The sequence below is a fragment of the Agelaius phoeniceus genome, chromosome 10 (assembly GCF_051311805.1).
Source record: "Agelaius phoeniceus isolate bAgePho1 chromosome 10, bAgePho1.hap1, whole genome shotgun sequence".
Lineage (NCBI taxonomy): Eukaryota > Metazoa > Chordata > Aves > Passeriformes > Icteridae > Agelaius > Agelaius phoeniceus.
The window spans coordinates 15,609,876-15,630,171 of NC_135274.1; the positions used below are offsets into that span (position 1 = coordinate 15,609,876).

At 43.5% G+C, this 20,296-nt stretch overlaps 1 protein-coding gene across 1 annotated transcript in view; it reads left to right on the forward strand.

Moving 5' to 3' along the window:
- The first annotated feature begins 12,825 nt into the window (after nt 1–12,825).
- The window catches only part of MB21D2 (Mab-21 domain containing 2), a 59,100-nt gene continuing 51,629 nt past the window's right edge, over nt 12,826–20,296 (forward strand). Inside the window, exon 1 of the mRNA XM_054639387.2 lies at nt 12,826–13,070. Coding sequence (XP_054495362.1) covers nt 12,860–13,070 — 211 coding nt within the window. The 5' untranslated portion in view covers nt 12,826–12,859. The remainder of the gene's footprint in view (nt 13,071–20,296) is intronic.

Consider the following 20,296-nt stretch of genomic DNA (forward strand, 5'->3'; position numbering starts at 1 on the left):
CACCATCACTAAAGGACAGACATGAGCCAGCCCACTGCAGACCCACATGGGGTCTGTGCCAGACACTGGAAGGCTTTCTTGTGCTAATATGCATGTCTTCAGCTCAGGACTTAATCCAAGAAGGAATTCTAATGTTATAATTCCAGGAAAAAGAGTGTAAAACCACCACAATAATTAATACTTCTCTGAGATACATTGTGCAAGCCAACCTGGAGAGGACAACACTGTAATTTTTTTGGTGTTATTGTAACCTCGTGCCCATAAGGAAAAGCAAATATCAACTTCAAATTAACTGTAATACACACAGTGAAAGCTAAGTGGAGTGAATGAGGAGAGCCCAGAGATAAAACAGGCTGCTCTCCAGATATTATTCTGAAAATTAAAGTGAGTGGATGGAAGATATACATCATGAAAATATTCTATTATGCTCAGTGTACTAGAGCAGAACTTTCACCCCTTTAAACTCTCATTAAAATGCAGCCATTTTTGTTTCAAAGGATTAACATGTTGGCTCTAAAGAGAGAAGAAAAATGTGATTCATGGTGTGCTTGGAATTAGATATTGTTAATTGAAAATAACCCTAGGCACCTACACAGTGCTTTTCAGCTCAGAATCTTGAAACTATTTTGTTTGTATAAAATTCATTCATGTAAAGGGGCTGATAAAAGACGTGTGCAGCAAAAATCTCATTGAAGAGTACTGTACATTGAAGAGCCCTTTTATGTTTCCACTGTACATTAAGGCAAACATCACTTATGGGCAGAAGGCTTTTGAAAATGTGGGGACTCACTGTCACATAGGAACAAGACATCTGTCTGTAAAAATAGCAGGAAATTATTTATTATGGTTTGGCTATAGCTGAATGGGTATCTGTACAGCCAGATAAAACAAGTCCCCTGAGAACTCTGGAGCCAGCCAGTTTTGAACCCAGCATCTGAGGGGCCCTCTGTTCCCTTCAGAAGGGAGTCACCCACTATGACAGCCTTCTTTTCTTTTTACTATTAGAGGTGGTGATCCATCCGACAGATGAAGTGTAATTGAGAGGCTCACTGGGCAGATCATTTTCTTCTGTCATCTGTCTGACCCTCTAGATCCAGGGCCTCATACCTATTCTGAAGTGGCACCTGGGTAGGTGATGGGGATTGGGAGGAATTTTTACCACCTCCCTGAGTAGGGAACCATTTCCACTCCCTTTCATCCACCAGATGTCCTCCTACTGCCTGGCATTGAGTCCTCTGACTCCTGGTGGGCCTCCCTCAAGGATGGAAGGGCAGAACCCCACCAATCTATTTCCCTTTCACTTTCCCTAACACTCCTTGGTCTTTCTACTTCCTCCTTAAGCTTGGCCATCAGTGAAAGATCATTCACCAGCTCACACTGCTGACAGGCTTCTTCTGTAATGCCCCCTTCTTCTGTAATGCCCACTGATAAGCTCAAACACTCCACATTGGAAGGGGTCTGTGTTGGAGTGAAGATTTATCTTCTAAGTCATTTGTTTCTGAACCTATTGTGACTTAGTTTAAGTTTACTGATAAGTGGCTAGGATTTAGAGTGGTTGGGACAGTGACGTAATCAAAGTCACACTTCGGTGCATGGAGGCAAAATAAGCATCAAGGTCAGGAAATTTTGCAAAGTGCCACCAGATGAAATAAATAACTCTGGAATAAAGATGAAGAAAGCACCACATACTGAAAGGAAAGATCTGTTTGAAGTGGAGAGAGCAGGATGACAATTTTCATGTGGCTAATTGATGCAGCAATTCCAGCAGGAAGTCCAGTAACTGATGAGTGTATCCAACATCTCCAAATGCCCACTGGGAAGCAGAGGTGATGAACATCTTTGATAAGCCATTTTCTGCAGGCTTTCATCCTTTGCTAAGGTAAGGGATGAGTTGTCACAGACCTACTAGCCCCTAATGACCTTTTTGTATAATCAGCTGGAGCCTGCCATCATTCCTGGAAACAGGAATAGCTTCCTTTTACAGGAATAGATTTCCTCCCCTATGTCTGGGAGGCAGGTCATGAGATAGGGAAAGATACAGGTACAAGACTTAGTGAAGAAAACTAAATTGAAAGTGCTATATTCTATAACCAGCTTTGGCTCTGGCTTCTCCAAGGAAGAACTGGCTATAAGCTGCATGTAAAAGGCCAGTGATATTAAAGCACTTGGCTCTGAAAGGATCTGGGAATGAGAAATGCCACACAGTAGAAGCTATTATTGTAGTCATTTTACTGTGGACTGTTCACTGTCAGCCTCAAAGAGTGGTGGAGGAGAAGGGTGGAGTGGAGGAGGCTGGAGGAAAAGCCATTGGGATGGGCAGAGAGGGCACTTCCTGGACCACACTTACGATAGAGCTATGGACAAATCTCTCACACCAGAAACCAAGAAAAGTCAGTGAAAAGGCTCTTATTGTTGTCATCAAGGTCAGGATTTCACAGAGGTCTGACCTCAGCTATATGTAGTCCAAAGTATAGGTCACAGCCTCACAAAGGGAGCTCCAACAAAGCATAGCAGTGGAGTGATATTTGCCTTTAAGCTCTACGATATGTCACCATGGCTTTTATGTCTCATTCTTCTCTTCTATGTGTGACCTCTTCCTAAGGCTCTGCATTGAGCTCCCTGCAGAGGTCATTAGTGCCTCTCCTGGGGCAGCAAATTTGGAGACAAGGGCTAAAAAACCACATGGGTTTCACAGGAACTCAGTACTACTACATCCTAGATACACTGTCTCTGTCCTCAGATAGCTTTCCAAGCACGAGGGGAAAACATGAGTGGTGTTTCAATTAGCACTCAGTGTGTGCCAGATGTGCCAGGGTTCTGAGCCCTGAGCTCACTGCTACACTGAGCCTCCCTGTGTTATTGGAATGGCACCTGCTGCTGTGTGCAATGCCTCCACAGAGCACCCCTTCCCTGCCAGCCCAAATGGAAGAGGTGGCAAAATCACTGAAACTCTTTGACTCTAGCACAAGGTGGAGTTTGATGTCCTGTTATAAAATCACATACAGGGAGCATAATCCTTGGCCCTCATTGTCTCCTGAAATTAACTGAATTTCCCACAGAAATGCAAGGAAATTTTATCTTAATAAACCTTCATTATTTACTGGCTTTACTTTGCTTAAGTAACCAGGGGGAATTTAAACTGATCATTTGTTTTCCTGTGGAAAAGTTCCATGCACTGTAATAGAGGAGACCCTGAAAGGCTTTTATCTTAATTACTGCAGAAAATTACAGAGAATTAGATCCTTTGTAATGGTTTTCTGAATCATCCTTTGGGATTTGATAGCAAGAATATAATTCGCTATTGAATTGTATAGACTAGAGGAATAACAATGCCTCTAGAAAAGTGTTCACTATCTATTAATGTCTATAGGGCTTCCCTATAAAAGGTTTCTAAAAGCCTTTTATTTACAAATATTTCCAGGGGGTTCTATTATGCTGTTCACCTTTGTTTATAATGCACATTCATTAGAGTAAGAAGGGCAAAAATGACAGCAGAGATCAGAGATCTGGTTTCTGGGAAAAAGGACTGCATGAAGTTACAGGACACCATCTTTGTAACCCTGTGAAAATGCATCACATAGCCAAGGAAGGCAGAAAAAAGCAAAGGTTTTCATCCTGCATGGAGTTACTGTTGGCAGACCCTTGTTCCCACCTAAACTCTGCTGCTTTAGGGAGATGCAAAGAGCTTTACTTTGGATTACAGGTCCCTAAATTAACACAGTAAGTTCACAGTGGAATTTGATCATAGCCTGGAAGCTTGCATGCAAGGATCCACGTTTTCATGGGTAATATAGCAATAATTGATCAATTCCTTGTTTACTTCCTTCAGCTGAGCAGCAGCCAGGTTTTTCAGCTGCAATCCCTCCTGAGCAGACTGTGCTGTACATGTTTCTTCCTCCCCTAGTACTTGTTGCATTGACAGAAAAGGACTCCCTGAACCCTGCTCTGCACCCTCACTTCCACCTCACAGACATCAAGGGAATTAGGGTGTAGGAGGATAGAATATAAGGAAATAAAGATAGAAAAGTATAAAGTAATCTTACCCCTAAGGAGTTGCAGCTGGGCCAATTATCAAAGATTAGGAGCAGGCCTGACTTTAACAGACCACAGCTGTAACCAATGTGAAGAAGAGTCCTATAAAAGAGTAGGGTGCCTCCTTGTGTAGGGAAACTGGGGTCAGTTGGCTGCTTTGTGAAGAAGAAACAGTGAGTGCTCTGAGCAGCTGCCCATGAGAAACACCAAGGAGGTATGGAACTTTTATAATAAGGAGACAACAGTATGGAACCCCTGCAAGAAGATGACAACATTAGGGAGAACTGTCTTAGTTGTACAGTGATTTGCTACACAGATCTGGTCTCACTGTTAACATGCTTAAGCATCTGAGAAATGCTTGCAGTGGCAGTGTGGTGGGGCACTGTCAGGTGCTTTGTGTGCTTGGGAGTGATACCAAGCTCCTCTTCCATTGCCCTGGTCAGCAGTAAGAGCTACACAGTATCTGCTTTGAGAGTTTTCCATTTCTGATGGGCATTTCTGTTCCTCTTTTGGTTTATGCTAACTGCTTTTTCTCTTTTCTTCTATGACCTTGAAGGAAAAGACCTTGCTGAGTGTAGTTGTGTGCTTTTCAACAGATTTTTTACTTCACCACCTGATGAGGAATATGCTGAACGGTGCCTGACTCCAAAGTGTGCTGCTACAGTTACCCTGGGTTTAAGCTGAAGCTGCCACATGCAAGGGCTTGCAGATCTGGGAACAAGAGAAGTCACAGAAAAAGTCTAGGCATCTATCCTCAATTGCCCCTTAAAAGTGCCCAGCGGAGAAAATGGAAGAAGGATATCAACAGCAACTTCAGAATTTGCTTGTTTCTGCAAAAGAGGTGAGGATAGAAGAGGAAACACAATGACTTTAGGTGACTTTCCAGGTGACAGCATGCCGAGCTTTCACACAGGAGTCACAGAGGGATTCTAGCACTGAATGATACTGAGGGGCTTTTTGAGAGAAATGACATTAGGAAAATGTTACAAAGCTGTCCCAACATTGCATACCTGTGCATTTAAAATCCATGTGACAAAAGGTGTTTGCTAATCTCACACTAAAAGGTGCTTTTCATTTTCCAGGAATCCACTTATATTGCAGATATTCACATTCCAGCTGCTAACACAAAGTACTTAAGAGTAAATACAGACCATCCCAGAAAGCAGAAAACAGCATGCTCAGTACTGGAAGTGGAAGATGGATTATGTTAGTTATTAGATTTATAAGTTGAACTAAAGCTAGAAAAACCATTCATGTGTGTTGCAGTTCTGACCAAGTCCTGGCTCTCTAATACCTTTCATGAAAAGCACAATTACCTTGATTTTCCTTATCTTTCCTTCCTTTCCTCCCCTCCCATTCTTTCGTTATTTTTCATTTGCAATTGTCTGTCTTGGCAGACAGACAAGTCCTGTGTTCAGGACACAAACTCCTACTCATTATTATAGATCTCTAAAATGTTTTATCTAACACATTTTCAGGCTGTCACAAGAATTACAAGAGAATTTTTTTTGTTGTTATTATAGATTGTTCCTGCTTTTTGTTTATCCATCTCAGATTTTCCCTTTCTCAGATATGAACCCATACATCAGCCAAAGCTGTGCTGAAAGCAGCTTCTCAATGGTACAAAAAATGAGCTCTTAAAAATCTGCCAGCAGTGGCCAGATGCAGAGATATTTTTTTAGTGAAACAGGGCAGTTGAATACAGTACAGAGCTCAGGCTTCCTGAATTTCATTTTATGTTAATGTATTTTTATATTAAGAGATGAAGAAAACTAGTAAATCTTCATGCTAATCAAAAGGAAATTGATATGTCAGTGTGGTTTGACAATCATTTACAGATTGGGATATTCTAACAGGAAGCATGATGTTGGGAAAGGCAGAAGAAAGGGACTTTTGGCTTTAAGCATGTGACCAAGGGAGGGTTTCCTCTTTGTGTAGATGCTGCCACAGGGAATTGTAACATTTCCTGCAGACCTCTATTTTCCCAACACCCTTATGATCACTAGTAAGAAGTGTGTTCTTCATAGGAAAGAGTCTGGGTGTTGGAGTGTTTCTTGTTTTCAAACTTGGAGAAATATCCATCTTTTACAGCTACAGCCATTTTACAGCTGTGGTCACTACACAATGGCCTGGAGAGCTAAGCCACCAGTGAACTCAATGTGGGATTTGAAGTAGGAAATGCTGCTGAGACTGGTACATTACAAGGCTCCAAAGAGGTAGCAGGTATGTCTACATCCCAGGTGCTATTTTACTGAATTTACATGTAAAGTACTGTGTTGAAATCTGCTCAAGAGCTGTAGAATACAAAGTGAAACTTAAACTGCTGCTGGTAGTCATCTTGTGAGCAGAGGGGTGGCTCGAGAAATGGTGTGATTGGGTCTGGTGGGTCTGTACATCACTGCAAGCACAGACCCACTGGGAACGTTTCTGAGCTCCTGGATGGGAAGAGTCACTGAGTGAGGTCTCTGAGCACACAAGGAAATGAAACAGAAGTGCTAATGACCACTTCTTCATTGTATTTATATCTGGTTTCCAGTACAATAGGGCCCTGATTGTAATTTGTGGGTTTTGCTATTATTGTAATACAAGCAATTAGCTGCAAATGAACAACAGCAGTGAGTAGACAAGCTATACATAATGCATATAGATGTGTAAGGGAGCATGTCATACTGTTTGTGTTCCCCAAAATGCCCCAACAAAATTTATTTATTACGTATGGAACCAAACCCAAACACCAAATCTGTATCCTCTCCATGTAGGAGAAATTTGCACATGGATGAGGGATTTAATGTTCTGGTAATATCCCTGTACCAAAGCATTAGCTCCACTGCAGCACTGTAATGCAAAGCACTGCTCAGATATGAATACAAATTTTACTGCTTGAGAAAATCCCAATTTCAAAATAAATCTAATGACAGAAATTAACATAAATCCAGGAAATGAGCAGCAGAAATCTATGCAACCATTGCTTACAGAGGTCCTGAGCCAGCCCACTTAGAGACTATGAAGTTCTTCAGATCAACTTCAAAGGTGCCTTGCTACAATCTAATGACACTTTACAATAATGAGATTAACACATCACTAGTATATTTTCACCAAAATAAAAGGGGAAAAAAAAAAGACACTGAGGCAAGAATAGTAAATGATCCACCTGGGGACTTTGAATAGTTGTTGTCTGAAGCTGGTTGAGAATCAGGAGTTTGCTTCTTAGAACCTTACTTAAAAGCATCTTCTCTTCTTTTAGAAGACGTTTCAGGCATCCTGAGTATGTGTACTTTGAGGCTGGCTATGACAGATGCAATGCTATTGTCTCAAAAAATTTTAATGAGCACAGCTCCGCTGCCATGCAGATGGCTCGATGCTGTGTTCTACTGACAGGATGCAGATCACAACTCTTCACAGGGGAAGGCTTTTTTTTTTTTTTTTAATCTGGAGAAGAATTTTAAGTCTGTCAAGGAAGCAACACACCTTTTTAAAACTGTATGAAGATTGTGGTGTGTGCTGGATGCTATTGGCCTGACATAATCCTTGGCATATTGAGATTGTGCCCGTAAATCGTGCAGATTTTTTAGCTCCAGACACAAAATTTGTGGTTCATGGAGGGGGAATAAGGAGGAAGAAGAGCCTGTCATTGTCTCTGGGAGACACCTGGGGCACACTAGGTGTTTGAAGAGGGACACAGCTGAGTATAATCCATACTAGTTTGGCTGGCAAATTTAATAGTTGTGACCCTGTATGTCCCATGTGGAGACAGCTCCAGGTGGTGAAACTAATGGAGTTCATGACATTAGTTATTAGGATGATATAGTTATGAGCTGATTTTACCCTAAAAATGGGGCAAATCAAGAAGGACTGGTGAATACAAAACAGGAGCCCAATTCCTTGCTAGTTCCAGATCTCCAGAGTCTGGAAGTGCTGTGATGGGGCTCTGTGACTGCAGCTCCTCAAACTCTTGCCCCTTTGAAGCATGTAACTTGACAAGCAGAGCCAGGGAAACATCCTTAGTCCAGACTTCATCTGACAGACCCTGCGTGCCCTGAGTCTGCATTAAACCCAGCTTTTGCAGATCCCAGCCTTGTGGAGCCTGAAGACTGCTACCTGTAAGTGCTGTTTTGAAGATGTTTTTGAGGTGTATGAAATACAGGCAAAGTTTCTGGCATCGGAAAGGAGGACCTGGCACAAAGAAGCACAAGGAGTGCTTTGGTTACATCATAGTATTCTGTGACATTCCAGTTTTGTCCAGGAGTCCCAAAAATGCTTTGCTACAGAACCAGACAAGGGACTGCTATGGAGGGAAAGATCTGAAGAGTGGTGAAGCAGCTGCAGTACACTAGGATATCACCAACTCAATGAAAGTGAGGTCTTGAATTATGTGAAACCAGGTTTGGTGCTTCTGTGGGCTCCTTCCTACTGGGACTGGTGCAGACCTGGGAATTGAGGTCCCACAGAGAAAGTGTACAGGCAGAAGAAAAGGGAGAAGTCTTGGCCAGGATCCAGCTATCAATAGGAAGAGCACAGCTGAGTGCAAAGCCAGTGAAGGAGAGGGAGGAAGATGGCACAGCAGGATCCTTGGTCTGCCACTGAGCGACTCTCTCCATGTGAGCAGCTTAATTCCCTGCTCTGTCACTCTTCTTATCTGCACAGACAGCCTGCTCTATAGGCCAGGACCAGGTTTGTGCAGCACAAGGCACAAAGGACTCTTGAACAGCTTAGAAGGCACTGTAATAATACAAAGCAGAAATTGCAGCCACCAGATGGAGGAAATAGAGCACTTCCAGTCAGCAATTTTGTTCCTGGTGAAGTCCCATGCCACATGAAGCTTTGAGCTACAGCTGCTGCAGTGCTAAGTACAGAAAAGGGAGGTCTTTCTGGAGTCTACTTTGAAATTTTAAAAACTGGGTACAATTTCCATGAAATGAGGGATGAATTTAGCTCATTTTTCATCATGCTCTAATTACCAACTGCAGTGAAATATTCTATGATGTATCTCAGGCTCCATCTTATTTCTGGATCTTGTTCCAATTAATTCCCTCTACAGTTTACAGCACCTAAATGAAATGCACTGAGCACCAGGCTGTGAGTTGCCTGGTCTTTCTCCCTTGGTACCCTGGGCCAATTGCTCTTCATAGCTACTGCAATACTGTTTTGTCAGTCTTAGGATGATGGTACTAATACTCACTTGCTATCCAGCAGTTTTTTGAGACAGCCTATTCAAGTGTGAAAAGCTTTTTGAGGTCCTAGGTCATGCTACAGAAGTGAGAATAGTTATTTCTTCTCTTTCACATCATTTCTCTGTGGCATGTTGTATTTCTGAATGCTGGAATTGGCACAGGAAAGAGGGTATCTGTTCTGCCAGAAAAAAGGAAGAGGAAGTCTTTTTTGAAGGAGGAAAAGAGGAAGGCTGTTTGAAGGAAAGAGAGAACACATGGGAGAAAGGAAGGGTGAATGTGAGAGGGAGAGCACAGATCCTAGTGCAGGTGAGAAGCGGTTTAGTAATCCAGGTTGTCAATCCCTACCCTGAATAAGGTGAATGTACTCATTGGCAAGTCTTGGGGCCAGCACAGCAGAGGCTGTAGGTTCCTTCCAGATCCCAGATAATGCTCACAAGAGGAGCTTTGAGGATGCTGCATTTTTTCCACAAAGACTTCAATTTCAGAAAGAAAGAAAAAAGATTTGGTGGAAAACTCTGGGCCAACACTATTTGCAATCTCATTCTCATTTATTTGCTCAAGTAATCCCCAGTGCTTGATTTACGTAAGACTTGAATTAACTGTGTATTTATTCAGAGATCTTAAATTACACTGATGTGATGAGGTAAAATTGCAAGCTGATGCAGTTTCAAGGGTATTAACAAGCACATGATGGTGAGGCAGATCCCACTTGCCACTGAGGAATCCAAGCCCATTCAAAGGTTTCTAGAGAAGGTGGTAAGAAGGATCTTTTACAAGTACAACTGCTTTTCATGAAGCAAAATTTATCTTAGCACTGAGGTGAGGTGCAGTACCTGTCAGAGACTTTTGAACAAAATCAAAGCTGCTTGCTTGAATGCTGCTCTTGGTGAGCAGTCTTGGTTTGAGCTCAGACACTGAATGAAGCAAGTTTTTGGATCTGAGCAATTTCTGAATAATGCATGGTACCAGGAATAAAACAAATTCAGGTGAACAAGAAGCATGGAGCAGCTATGAGCCTGATATAATGGAAATTTTCTCTAAGTATGAAGGTGACTATAACTTCATGCAGAGGTGTCATTAAAAAAGACAAACTGAAATCACCATTGCTTCTGGTGTTAGCTGTTTCTGAAGTACTTCATGTTTTCCACAGGTGCTTAGTGAATTCAGGCAATGAAAGCTAGCTATGAAGTTGTCACTGAATGGGATTTAGACCTGTTAAATGAAGAGGGAGGGAAATGATAATGCAAGTCTATGGTTGATGTGGGTGGAGAGTTGATGGGACATTTTGGAGGCCCACTGAAAGACAGAATCTGAGACAAAATGCTCATAAAGAAATGACTGGAACTTCTAGTATTGAAATATGATGCAGCAAATAGGATATGGTTAGGAAAGAAAGTTATCTGGTCCATGAAGCTTGTGGAGATCATCATCTTGAAAAAGATGAGGCAAGAGGATTGGGGATGAAAACTGGAACTGGTATAGAAAGATCTGTCTGCTTTGCCCAAGTGATGCCCGTGATGCATGTGGCAGAGCTGCTGGAGGTTTGCACCACGTGAAAGGGAAACAAGGAGACCCACACACCTAAAAATGGTTATGACGGGCACACAGGAGACTTAGAGGTATTCAGAGACGGACAGAGCAGGTCTTGCAGTGGCTTGGGGTTCAGGAGCTACTGTGACTTCTGTGGGAGCAGCATTATCACCAGAGGGAGCTGTCCGCCTGTATGAGATTGTCACCCCGGCAAGAAACACTGCGGGGAAACAGCACCAGGGCTCTCAAACCCGGGCAGGAGGCAAGAGAGCTCAGCCAGGCAGTGACCACAGCAGCCCAGAGTGGAGGCCATGGGCTGAGCCGGGCGAGCAGAACTAATCCCTCAGGGCAGGCCACCCACACCGCACACTGCTGATTGCTCTCCTGCAAGTCAGATCCTGCACGGTGCTACTGCCATCAGTTCATTGGTTTTTTGTTTTTCTGTAGGCTTTGCTGGGGAGGGAGAAAAAGGAGAGGTGGTTGGTCAAAGTCAGACAAGGTGCTAGTCAGAGGTTCATGTGACAAGGCAGCTGATCACCGAGGCTCCGATGGTGAACGAAGTCGATGTGTGCCAGTCGGCTGTGAGAGTGTCTGAGCACAACAGGGCCCGCGTACCCAGCAGAGGGCATGTGCACACACACACACACACACTCACTCCTGCCTGTACCTCCGGAACATCATTTCTTAGATAATGAGCATATCAGTGCCCGAAACGGTATCAGTGGCTACAGGACAAAGCCAGAGTACCAGGTGTTCTGCTTGAATGGTCTGTGGTTTCTGTTACAGGGTCCAAACCTACCCTTCTGCTGAACTTCCACTTCAGATCAAGGTAGTGGTTCAGAGGAGCTAGGCAACATCCCTAAGCTCAGGTTTAAAGACTGGCATCTGTATTTACAATGTATCAGGCAAACCTGTAACCTCTTCACATCCGCCCGTGACCTCTTCACGCTGAGCTTTATTTATTTATTATCCAATTATTTATCCAAATGCTCATGTCTGATTTTGGTAGACACATTTTACCATAGTCTGAGACTGAGCTGAAAGCTTTGTTTCCTGCCAAGAATCTTGAGAGGATATTACATATTCAAGCAGTTCTTCTGCCCTACAGAAGACAAAAACAATGTATTTGTACGCTCCCTGGGCAGAAAGACAGACAGTTCTTCCAGTGGATGCACTAATACATGTAATGGATAGTGCTGTATATGTTCAATGATGGGTCAAGGCACAGAAGATCAGGCTAAAGGGAGAAAAACCACTGCAGTTTGAAAAGTTAGAAGGCATTAAAATGACATACAGAAGAAAAGGGTGTAGTCTTGTCGATGGGAGAAATGGATGAAGATGAGAGGTCTGGGCTCCTTGCCCCAGGCTACTTGACCTCAGGCAAGTCTTCCGAGATCCCATTTCCCCTCCTATCCTTTGTCTATGTGGCTCCCGGGAGCTTCGAGGCAGGGTTGGTCTCAAGCGCAGGAGTTACTGTACTTTATCTTGGTCATTTCTCCCAGGACATACCATAACATAATTTCTTATATATATACATATATGTATATCAAAAGCAGCCTTCAAGATAGCATAAGAAGCTAAAAGGAATAAACACAGAACGCTTTGGGAACATGTGGGAAGAGCAGAGTTCAGAGCCAGTTATTAATCCGCTTTCAGGACAAGGGTTTTGCTGAAGTTTAAAATAAATTTAAGTTAAAAAAAAAAAAAAAAAGATAATTTTATCCCGAGCCAGCGGTCTGGCTCCAGCCTCGGCACCCGCCCGCCGTGACGCCGGCAGCGGAGCACCCCCCCGCCCCGCGGCCCGGGCAGCCCCCGCCGTGCCGTGCCGTGCTGTGCCGTGCCGTGCTGCGCTCCCCGCGGCGGGCGGGCGGCTCCGCGGTGCCGCGGGCGGGGGCTGAGCCCGGGCGGGGGCCGAGCCCGCGCGGCCGCTTGTTGATCGCGGCGGCCGGCGCCGCTCCGGGCTCAGCAGCGCCGGCGGCCAGCCCCGCGCCCGCGCTTTGCCGTTGCGCCGCCGCTCGCATTCTTCCATTTCAACAGTGCAAACCCCTCCTTTTTCCTTTTTTTTTTTTTTTCCCTCTCCCTTTCTTTCCTTTTTTTTTTTTTTTTTTTTTTTTTTTTTTTTTTGCATGAAGATGGCGGCGCCTCTCGCCAGCAAGGCAGGGTCCGCCGGCACCACCAGCAAGCCTCCCTTCCCGGAGCTGGATTTCCGATCGGGAGCCAGGGTGGAGGAATTAAATAAACTCATCCAGGAATTCACCAAGCACGATCAGAGGGAGTACGACGACCAGCGAGCCCTGGAGATCCACACGGCCAAGGACTTCATCTTCTCCATGCTGGGTAGGGCAGGGACCGAGCGGGGCGGGGCGGGGGCGATGCCGGCCGGGGACCCCCGGGCAGGGCTCCCGGCCGTGCGGCACCAGCGGACCCTTTCCCCGCGCCGGGCTGGGGGGGGCCCGGTCGCAGGGCGGCTCTCACCCCCAGGAAACTAATTTTTCCTGTCCTATCCGACTAGCCTTTGGCAGCGATGTGTTTATAAGCACAGAGGAAAGGCTGGGTCGCAGAGCTGACCGGTGCCCGAGAAACACGCCGAGCCAGCAGGGCTGCAGGCGAGGCGAGTCCGGCCCTTTATTGTTTTTACCCCCAATTGTCGAGACATAGGAAACACAGATTTTTAATTTTTTTTTTCTGGACCGCTTATTTTGGTTATTAGACCGGCGGATGCTTGTACAGGAGCATCTCCCGAACTGCCTTTCTTGCTTAGGTTGCAAAACTCGCAGCGAGTGGAGCAAGTCAGATTGTGGCGGGGGAGTCTTCATCTGTGTGAAACTTTGAATCGCAGGCAGGGATCCTTAAACCGGGGTGAAGCATGTGTTGGCCTTGCGGAAATCACCTGGGCTCTAGCATGACTAAGGCTTCCTAAGAGTAACAGTAGAATGACTAACAGCTCTGATTCTCCAGGTAGTCAGTTTCTGATAAATATTTACCATGAATTGACGAAGAAATCACTTAGACGAATAAAAGCTTTCAGGATACAAAAGGATGCTCTTTAGCATGCAGATTAGACCTTGAAATCAGTCATCCAAGTTTCAATTATTGTCCTAAACGTTCTCTCAAACATTTTTGTGTAAACAGCTGCTGTGGCGGGTGAATGGTTCTTTGTAGCTCAGAGGTGCACATTCACCCTTAAAGCATACTTGGTACAAACCAAGTGTATGATCTACATGTACACTCTGAATAACCTACATCACTTTTCTCATCCAGAACCACAGAGCTGTCCTATTGCAATGATTATTATTTTCTGTCTCAAAGGATTGTCTCTATGATAGACCAGTTCCTCTATAGATGGCTATGAGAATCTGTCTGTCCCACTGGTTATCTTGTAAGGTACCTGGATCAGTACAATTGCCCACTGTATGGGATTTGCACAATTTTATATGTGTATTGCTTTTTCACCAAGGGCTGGACAGGATATAGCAGACTAAATTTAGACTGAGACCAAGGACAACAAGTTGAAAAGTCAGTAGTGTGTATATTTATAGTCGCAGTTATAAATATTTCCCCCTTCCCAGTTAAACAACAACAAAAAAGATGTGGTGAAGCCAGGGTTGCCTCAAAGCCTGTAGGATTTTTTTTCTTAAAAGCATGATCTGGTGGAAGTCATCCAGTATTATGATCTGATACATTTTTCAATCAGGGCTTTAAATAACTGGCTGAGGAAACATGGCTGGATGGGATGGAGCAAAGAAGAGTGGAGAGAAAAAAGCAATAGCTGCTGTGGCTAGCAAGTAGAGAACGCTTTGTATGATCCTGTTTAAGCATTAATAGTCTTTGCAAGGTACAGGGATCACAGAATTTCTTCCTGCCTCGTGTAGGAGAAAGCAATAGAAGAAAGAAGAATAAACTGGAGCATGCCTTGTATTTCTGCAAATACACCCTAATGCCTTGCTGTTCATGAAACAGGGAGCCTTAGGCTGTTTAGAAGTAATGTAAATTAATGTGGTTGTCTTTGTTAATATAATGACTGGGAGATGAGCATTCTTCAGTTCTAAATGTATAGCTAAACCATTGGTTTCAACAAAAAACTTATTTCTGTCTAAGTTGTACATGATAATTTTCAGTAAGTCTTGTTTCTGAATAAAAGAAGAGACTTGAGGACTGAGCCCAGGACAGAAATGGAGATGACATGTCTGGTTTGCATGCATTAGACCCTAGAAGTTGTGTTTGTGGATCAGATCCTTCTTAGCAAGAGAGGCTCTTAAATCTAAAAGGATTTAACTTATTAATAAATAGCTCTTTCCCCTGTGCCTGGTCTCTCCCATACGTACTGCTCTTATCTCGTCGGGTGATGATAGGAAAATTAAACATAGCTTTCCTGATTTAATTACACTGGTGTATAATTGGTGGATGAATGATAGGTGAGGAGACCTTGTGAAGATTCTCAGATGTTTGTACTCTGCACGGCTTGCCCTCTAGGTCAGACTTTGCTTTTAATTTGTATTAACTCTTTTTCAGCTGTGTTGTCTTGTCCTGGCTTTAAGTAACTGAACTCTGGGAGATCTAAAGAGTTGGACTGTGAGAAAATTAGGGAGAGGCACTACTTGTCGTGGTTTTGTCCAAAATCTTGTGTCCCAAGTATTAGAAGAGGACTGCAAATGACTTACCTCTCTGGTGGGGGAAGTGAGTGTTTTCTGAATGTGGGTGGTTCCTGGCCATTCACAGTCCCTTTCACAGTCACCAAGACCATATGGTCTTGCCAACACCCTATACCAAAACAACAGGTGTATTTTGGTGCCTTTGTTAGTAAATTCCTGTACTCACACTGAGCTATGCCTGATAAATTCTTGTCTCTTTGATTCAGGTATGGTTGAGCTTCAGAGGAGGGAAAGGCTGTGGGAACCAAGAAAAAGAGTGGAGAAAAGACAGTCTTGTGTGCTGGGCAGAGGGCTGACTAAGAGAGGCTGAGAGACCAAGTCTGTACCTGCTAGTCATGAAAGGAGCTAACTACTTATTCCCCTGATGACTCAGTTTTGGGGGGGTCTTGTGCTTAAAAAGTGATAAAGGAGTATTTTTATCAAATGATGACATTACAGTCAACGATATTTTGATTTTTAAAGTACTTGCTGCCATTGTGATGGGAGGTGCATAGCAGTCATATTAAAAACCATTTAAGGGTATCTGACCTAGAGGATATTATTCTTGCAGTACAAGTACTTTCAGGAAATTCTGTAATAAACACTGCCTGTCTCTTTCTGTTCAACACCTAAGTAAAAAGTGCTTTCATGCACAGATGTTGTAGGCTTAAAAAAAACCATATATTAATGCTCTTGAGAGAACATAATTGAACATTGCATATAAAATAACTCCTTGAAATTTCTAGTGCTATTGCTGCCTCAAACCAGCTCATGTTGTTTGGAATACCGACTCCAGAATTTTATATGGTAACAAGAGAAAGGAACAAAGATATATGAATTAGTACAGACTATATAGCACTCCAGGTACACATCAGGGTTCAGTCGTCTAGAGCAGTTTTCAAGCTCTTTAGGTTGGTGTTTTGTTTCTATTTCCTACTATGAGACTTCTCAGCAGAACCAGAAGACAGATGCTTAGGACATTTCATGCCATTCTCCTTCCTGAGAAATCAAATCAAGGAACAGATGAGTTCAAATTGGTGCTAAAGTGGCCTTTTGGGGTTTTAAGGCCTCTAGTGTGTCTTTTTGTCACTTGAGTGGTTACTTCTGTGGGAAGTGCCCACCAGGGCAGGCCATACTTGGAGCATCTGCAGCCAGCTGCAGCTTGGAGCTGTTGACAAGACCTCTAGAGAGCTTGTCTCAGCACCTGATACAGGAGAGGTGGTGATCCTATTCTGAGATCATTTCCTAATTCTCTGGTGTCTGCCTGCTGCTGTGCTGGGTATGCTAGCAAGTGTTTGTGATAGAGGCAAGTCTCAGAGTGGAAGCAGGGCTGGCATCAGCAAATTATTTCTGCTGCAAATACCAGATTCCCAAATGGAGTGAGCTACCCTGCTGAGCCCCTGCATCTGTAGCAAGGCTTCCAGCTGTTTCCTGGACTCATGGGCCCCTAAAATATGTGCTCTGGAGGTGCAGATTGCTGTGCTGACAACACAGGTGTCCTCACATTAGCTTGCCTTTGTCAGCAGCTTCTACGAGGGAAGAATTTTCCAGTTTCCCCCTGTACCTGAGGTCTGTGTAGCAGAACAGCATTGGCAGTGTGACTCTTGTGTGGGTTTGTGTGGCATTTTTTTCCTCCCCTTCCCTACCTGCCATAACTTGCTGATAAAATCTATTGTAGATTAGATTTCAGACATTGTTTGAAGTGTTACCTGTTTAGGTGTGTGTCTAGGATACATCATGGAAATTCTCTGCTTCCTGTTGTAGCGTCAAGCTGATGAAATAGCAACAGGATTGGAGTGATCTCTCTAGGGTTAAGTCTTTTGTGTGTGTGTGCCTTCTCTCAAGAGAAGCCAATCATGATAGGAGCACACTGTACTCTGAGGCCTATGTTAATAAAGGCTCCCTGCTGGCATTCCCTGTGCTGCTGAATGCATAATGCACAGCTGTTAAAAACAACCTTACTCTATCACAGATTTCATTTCTGGCTTCACTTGTGTCTCCTCTCCCTGCAGACCACATGTTTCTGTATTTGCATTTAAGGCTGGGGGGTTTCTTGGTGGTTTTGCCTTTCTTAATTAGGGGACAGTGTACTGAACTGGTAAGGTAAGGCTACAAAGCATTGGTAGCTTCTATTTGGTTGTACCTTTCATAAATCAACCAATTTCTTCTCACTGGGAATTAGTTAAAAAAGGTTTTGTAGCCTTCTCTGTCCCTTTGTTCAAAGGGATTGTTGGTCCATATATGTATCATCAGGGAAAATAGATTGAAAATATTTGTCTCAATTTGTTTTAAGATGCTGGTATTTTACTTGCTCAACTACTGTTTTGAAACATTAGTCTGTGATGCAAAGTATTTAGTGTAATAGCTAGGAACATGTCCTGAGGGCACAAATTCTCATGGCAGGCTTGTCAGACTGCCCACCTCCTGTTCTTTCAGTCTGTGGAAATATTTGTAAAAGATTTGGGAGAATACTTGCCAAGCCCAATTATGCAATTATGTTTTAAGGGCAATTTTATAATTACAGCGGTAACCAGGATACAGGAGTTGTTGAGGTTTTGACTTTTCCTTTTTTTTTTCCTATGTGGCTTTGTGTGAATGCTAAAATATTTAGGGCAATTCTAGTTAGAAACCAGTTGTTCAACTTTCTTTTAAGCAGCTGGCTACTTTTATAGGTGAAGCTAAATTAAAGATGACTCCGGCATTGCTCAGGAAGGCTGGAGGACATGTTTTATTATAGCTTTGGTAATCTGCAGCTTGGATGTGTACTCAGAGACCCAGAGTAGCCCACCAACAATGTCCAGTCTAGAGGAAACTCAGAGGGTAAAAGTCCTGCCTGGACTTCTCAAAGAGAATCTCCAAGCTGATCAGTTTTTTTACAGTTGGGCTTGTCTGTTGTAATTTTTCTTTCACAAATGCCAGGTTCCTGCTTTGTCTCCTGCACAGCTGAAATTTTTGCACTTTTTCTTGGGCCTTGATATGTGCACTTTTGCATTGAGCTGCACCTTTAGGGGCGTGTCCCAGTCCTTTTGCTGCAAAGGTGGTTTTCCAGGGCACACCTCTGGAATCTTCTCCTGCCCAGGTCAGACCCTGTTTGTACTCTGCAGGGTTGGTTAGGTGAGAGAGTGCCAGGAAGAGATGTGGCTAAGGCCAAGATTGCCTTTCACCTCCAGTCAAGGGGTCTTGAGTTCCAAGGGCTTCTTCAGCATGACACTGTGAACAGTGATTGAGATGGCAAATTGCACTTCCAAGCATATCTGTGTGAAACCCTGTGGTGGCAGCTGCAGGTAGAGGCTCTGGAATAGACCTGTCAAGTTTCTGTGAGTCTAAGAAAAATGACCTGCTGTTGAGTCCATCACCTTTGTCTGGGTGATGCTGATGTATGAAGCTCACTTGAGAAGCAAGAGCTGTGGATCACTTGCTCTGAAAGAAGCTTAAGAGTTGAGTGCATTATATAGGATGACACATCTTCTGGGTTTTCCCATAGCAACAGCTGGGGTGGTAAGTTCCATGTCTTAAAAGAAAACCATTAATTCTGGCCATTGGTACCTTGGCCTGCTATCCTCTGAACAAGGAGAAAATTCTTTGAGAGTGACACTCCCTTAATGTGTACAGCATAATATGTTACATTTAGACTGTCTTTAATTTGCTTGTCTTTGGGGTATGAAACAAGAAGTGGAGTAGGTGGAGTTCTGGGGAAGTCAAGAGGAGTATCTGGAGGTTTTTTTTTTCCCTTGGAAAAGCAGAAGACCTATCATGGGAGCTAAGCAGAAAGCAGCTTTGGAGGCTGAATTGACAGAATGTCCTTTATTGGGAAAAGAGCAGTGAGCCTGCATGGGAACAAGGGTGAGAGAGCTGAAAAATGACCTCTGGCTGCATGGCCCAAGTCATTGGTCTGAGTCTTGTCCTGGTGACTCGTAGCGTGGTGTGAGTTCAGGAGCTGAACTGTAGCTTTATTGGAACTCACAACCATATTTCATAGGTTCCCCATCTTAACCATGGATTTTATATCCAGTGAAGTTTTATGACTTCTGTTAGCACAAACTTCTCTTACTGTCTAAGTAACAAAAAGATGACAGTCAGGTGTTCTTGGTGGTTTATTTTGATTGGTTTTTTGGGGGGGGTTGCTTTTTGTTTGTCATTGATTTCTTTTTGGTTTTTTGGGGTTTTTTTTGTTGTTTTTCTAACAGAACTGGAAGGCAGCTTATGAGACATTCAAAATAAATCTTTCAGCAGCAGCTGATGTTCCAATTGACAGATGCAGCTATGGATTTTGCTATGTTTCATTAAGAGAACTCCACTGTTTGCTTTCATTTCCACCATTCTGTTGTGTTCCCTTTTACTGTAAATAGCAATTGTCCTGGACTGAGTGGATTAATCTGTGCCTTAGTGCTTCAACCAAACTGGCAGGTCTCTGAATCATGTACTTTTACAGTAGATAAACTTTCTGCAGTTCTTTCAAGGCACTATTTCAGTGACTGTGTGGTTGTATAGGAAGCATTCAGTTTGAAGAAGATAGATTCCCTGCTCCCCAACATATTTGACTTCTGAGCTTTTAATAAACACTGGATGCTAAGAAAGTCACAATGATCTTATTAATGCATTGTTTCAACTGTCAGACAATCTGATTTTAACCTAATTGAAAGCATTTAATTAGAAGGTTGTTAACATATTTTGTTATCAGCATGCTGGTGTCAAAAGTACAAATACCATTGAGTGGGGGTGATTGGTTGCTCTAAGGTTCATAATATCCATGTCTTTGACACAGCAGTGGTAGCTACTGCCACCCACTCATGTTTAGGGCTGTGGGCAGACATTTTCACAGCATTGGGTGGCTTCAGCTGGTAGAACAGGAGGTGGGTGGCATCTATTTCAACCTAAGAAAATCATTCTGTGGGTGAAACACTGAGTCAGAGTGAGGACACCCTAGACCTC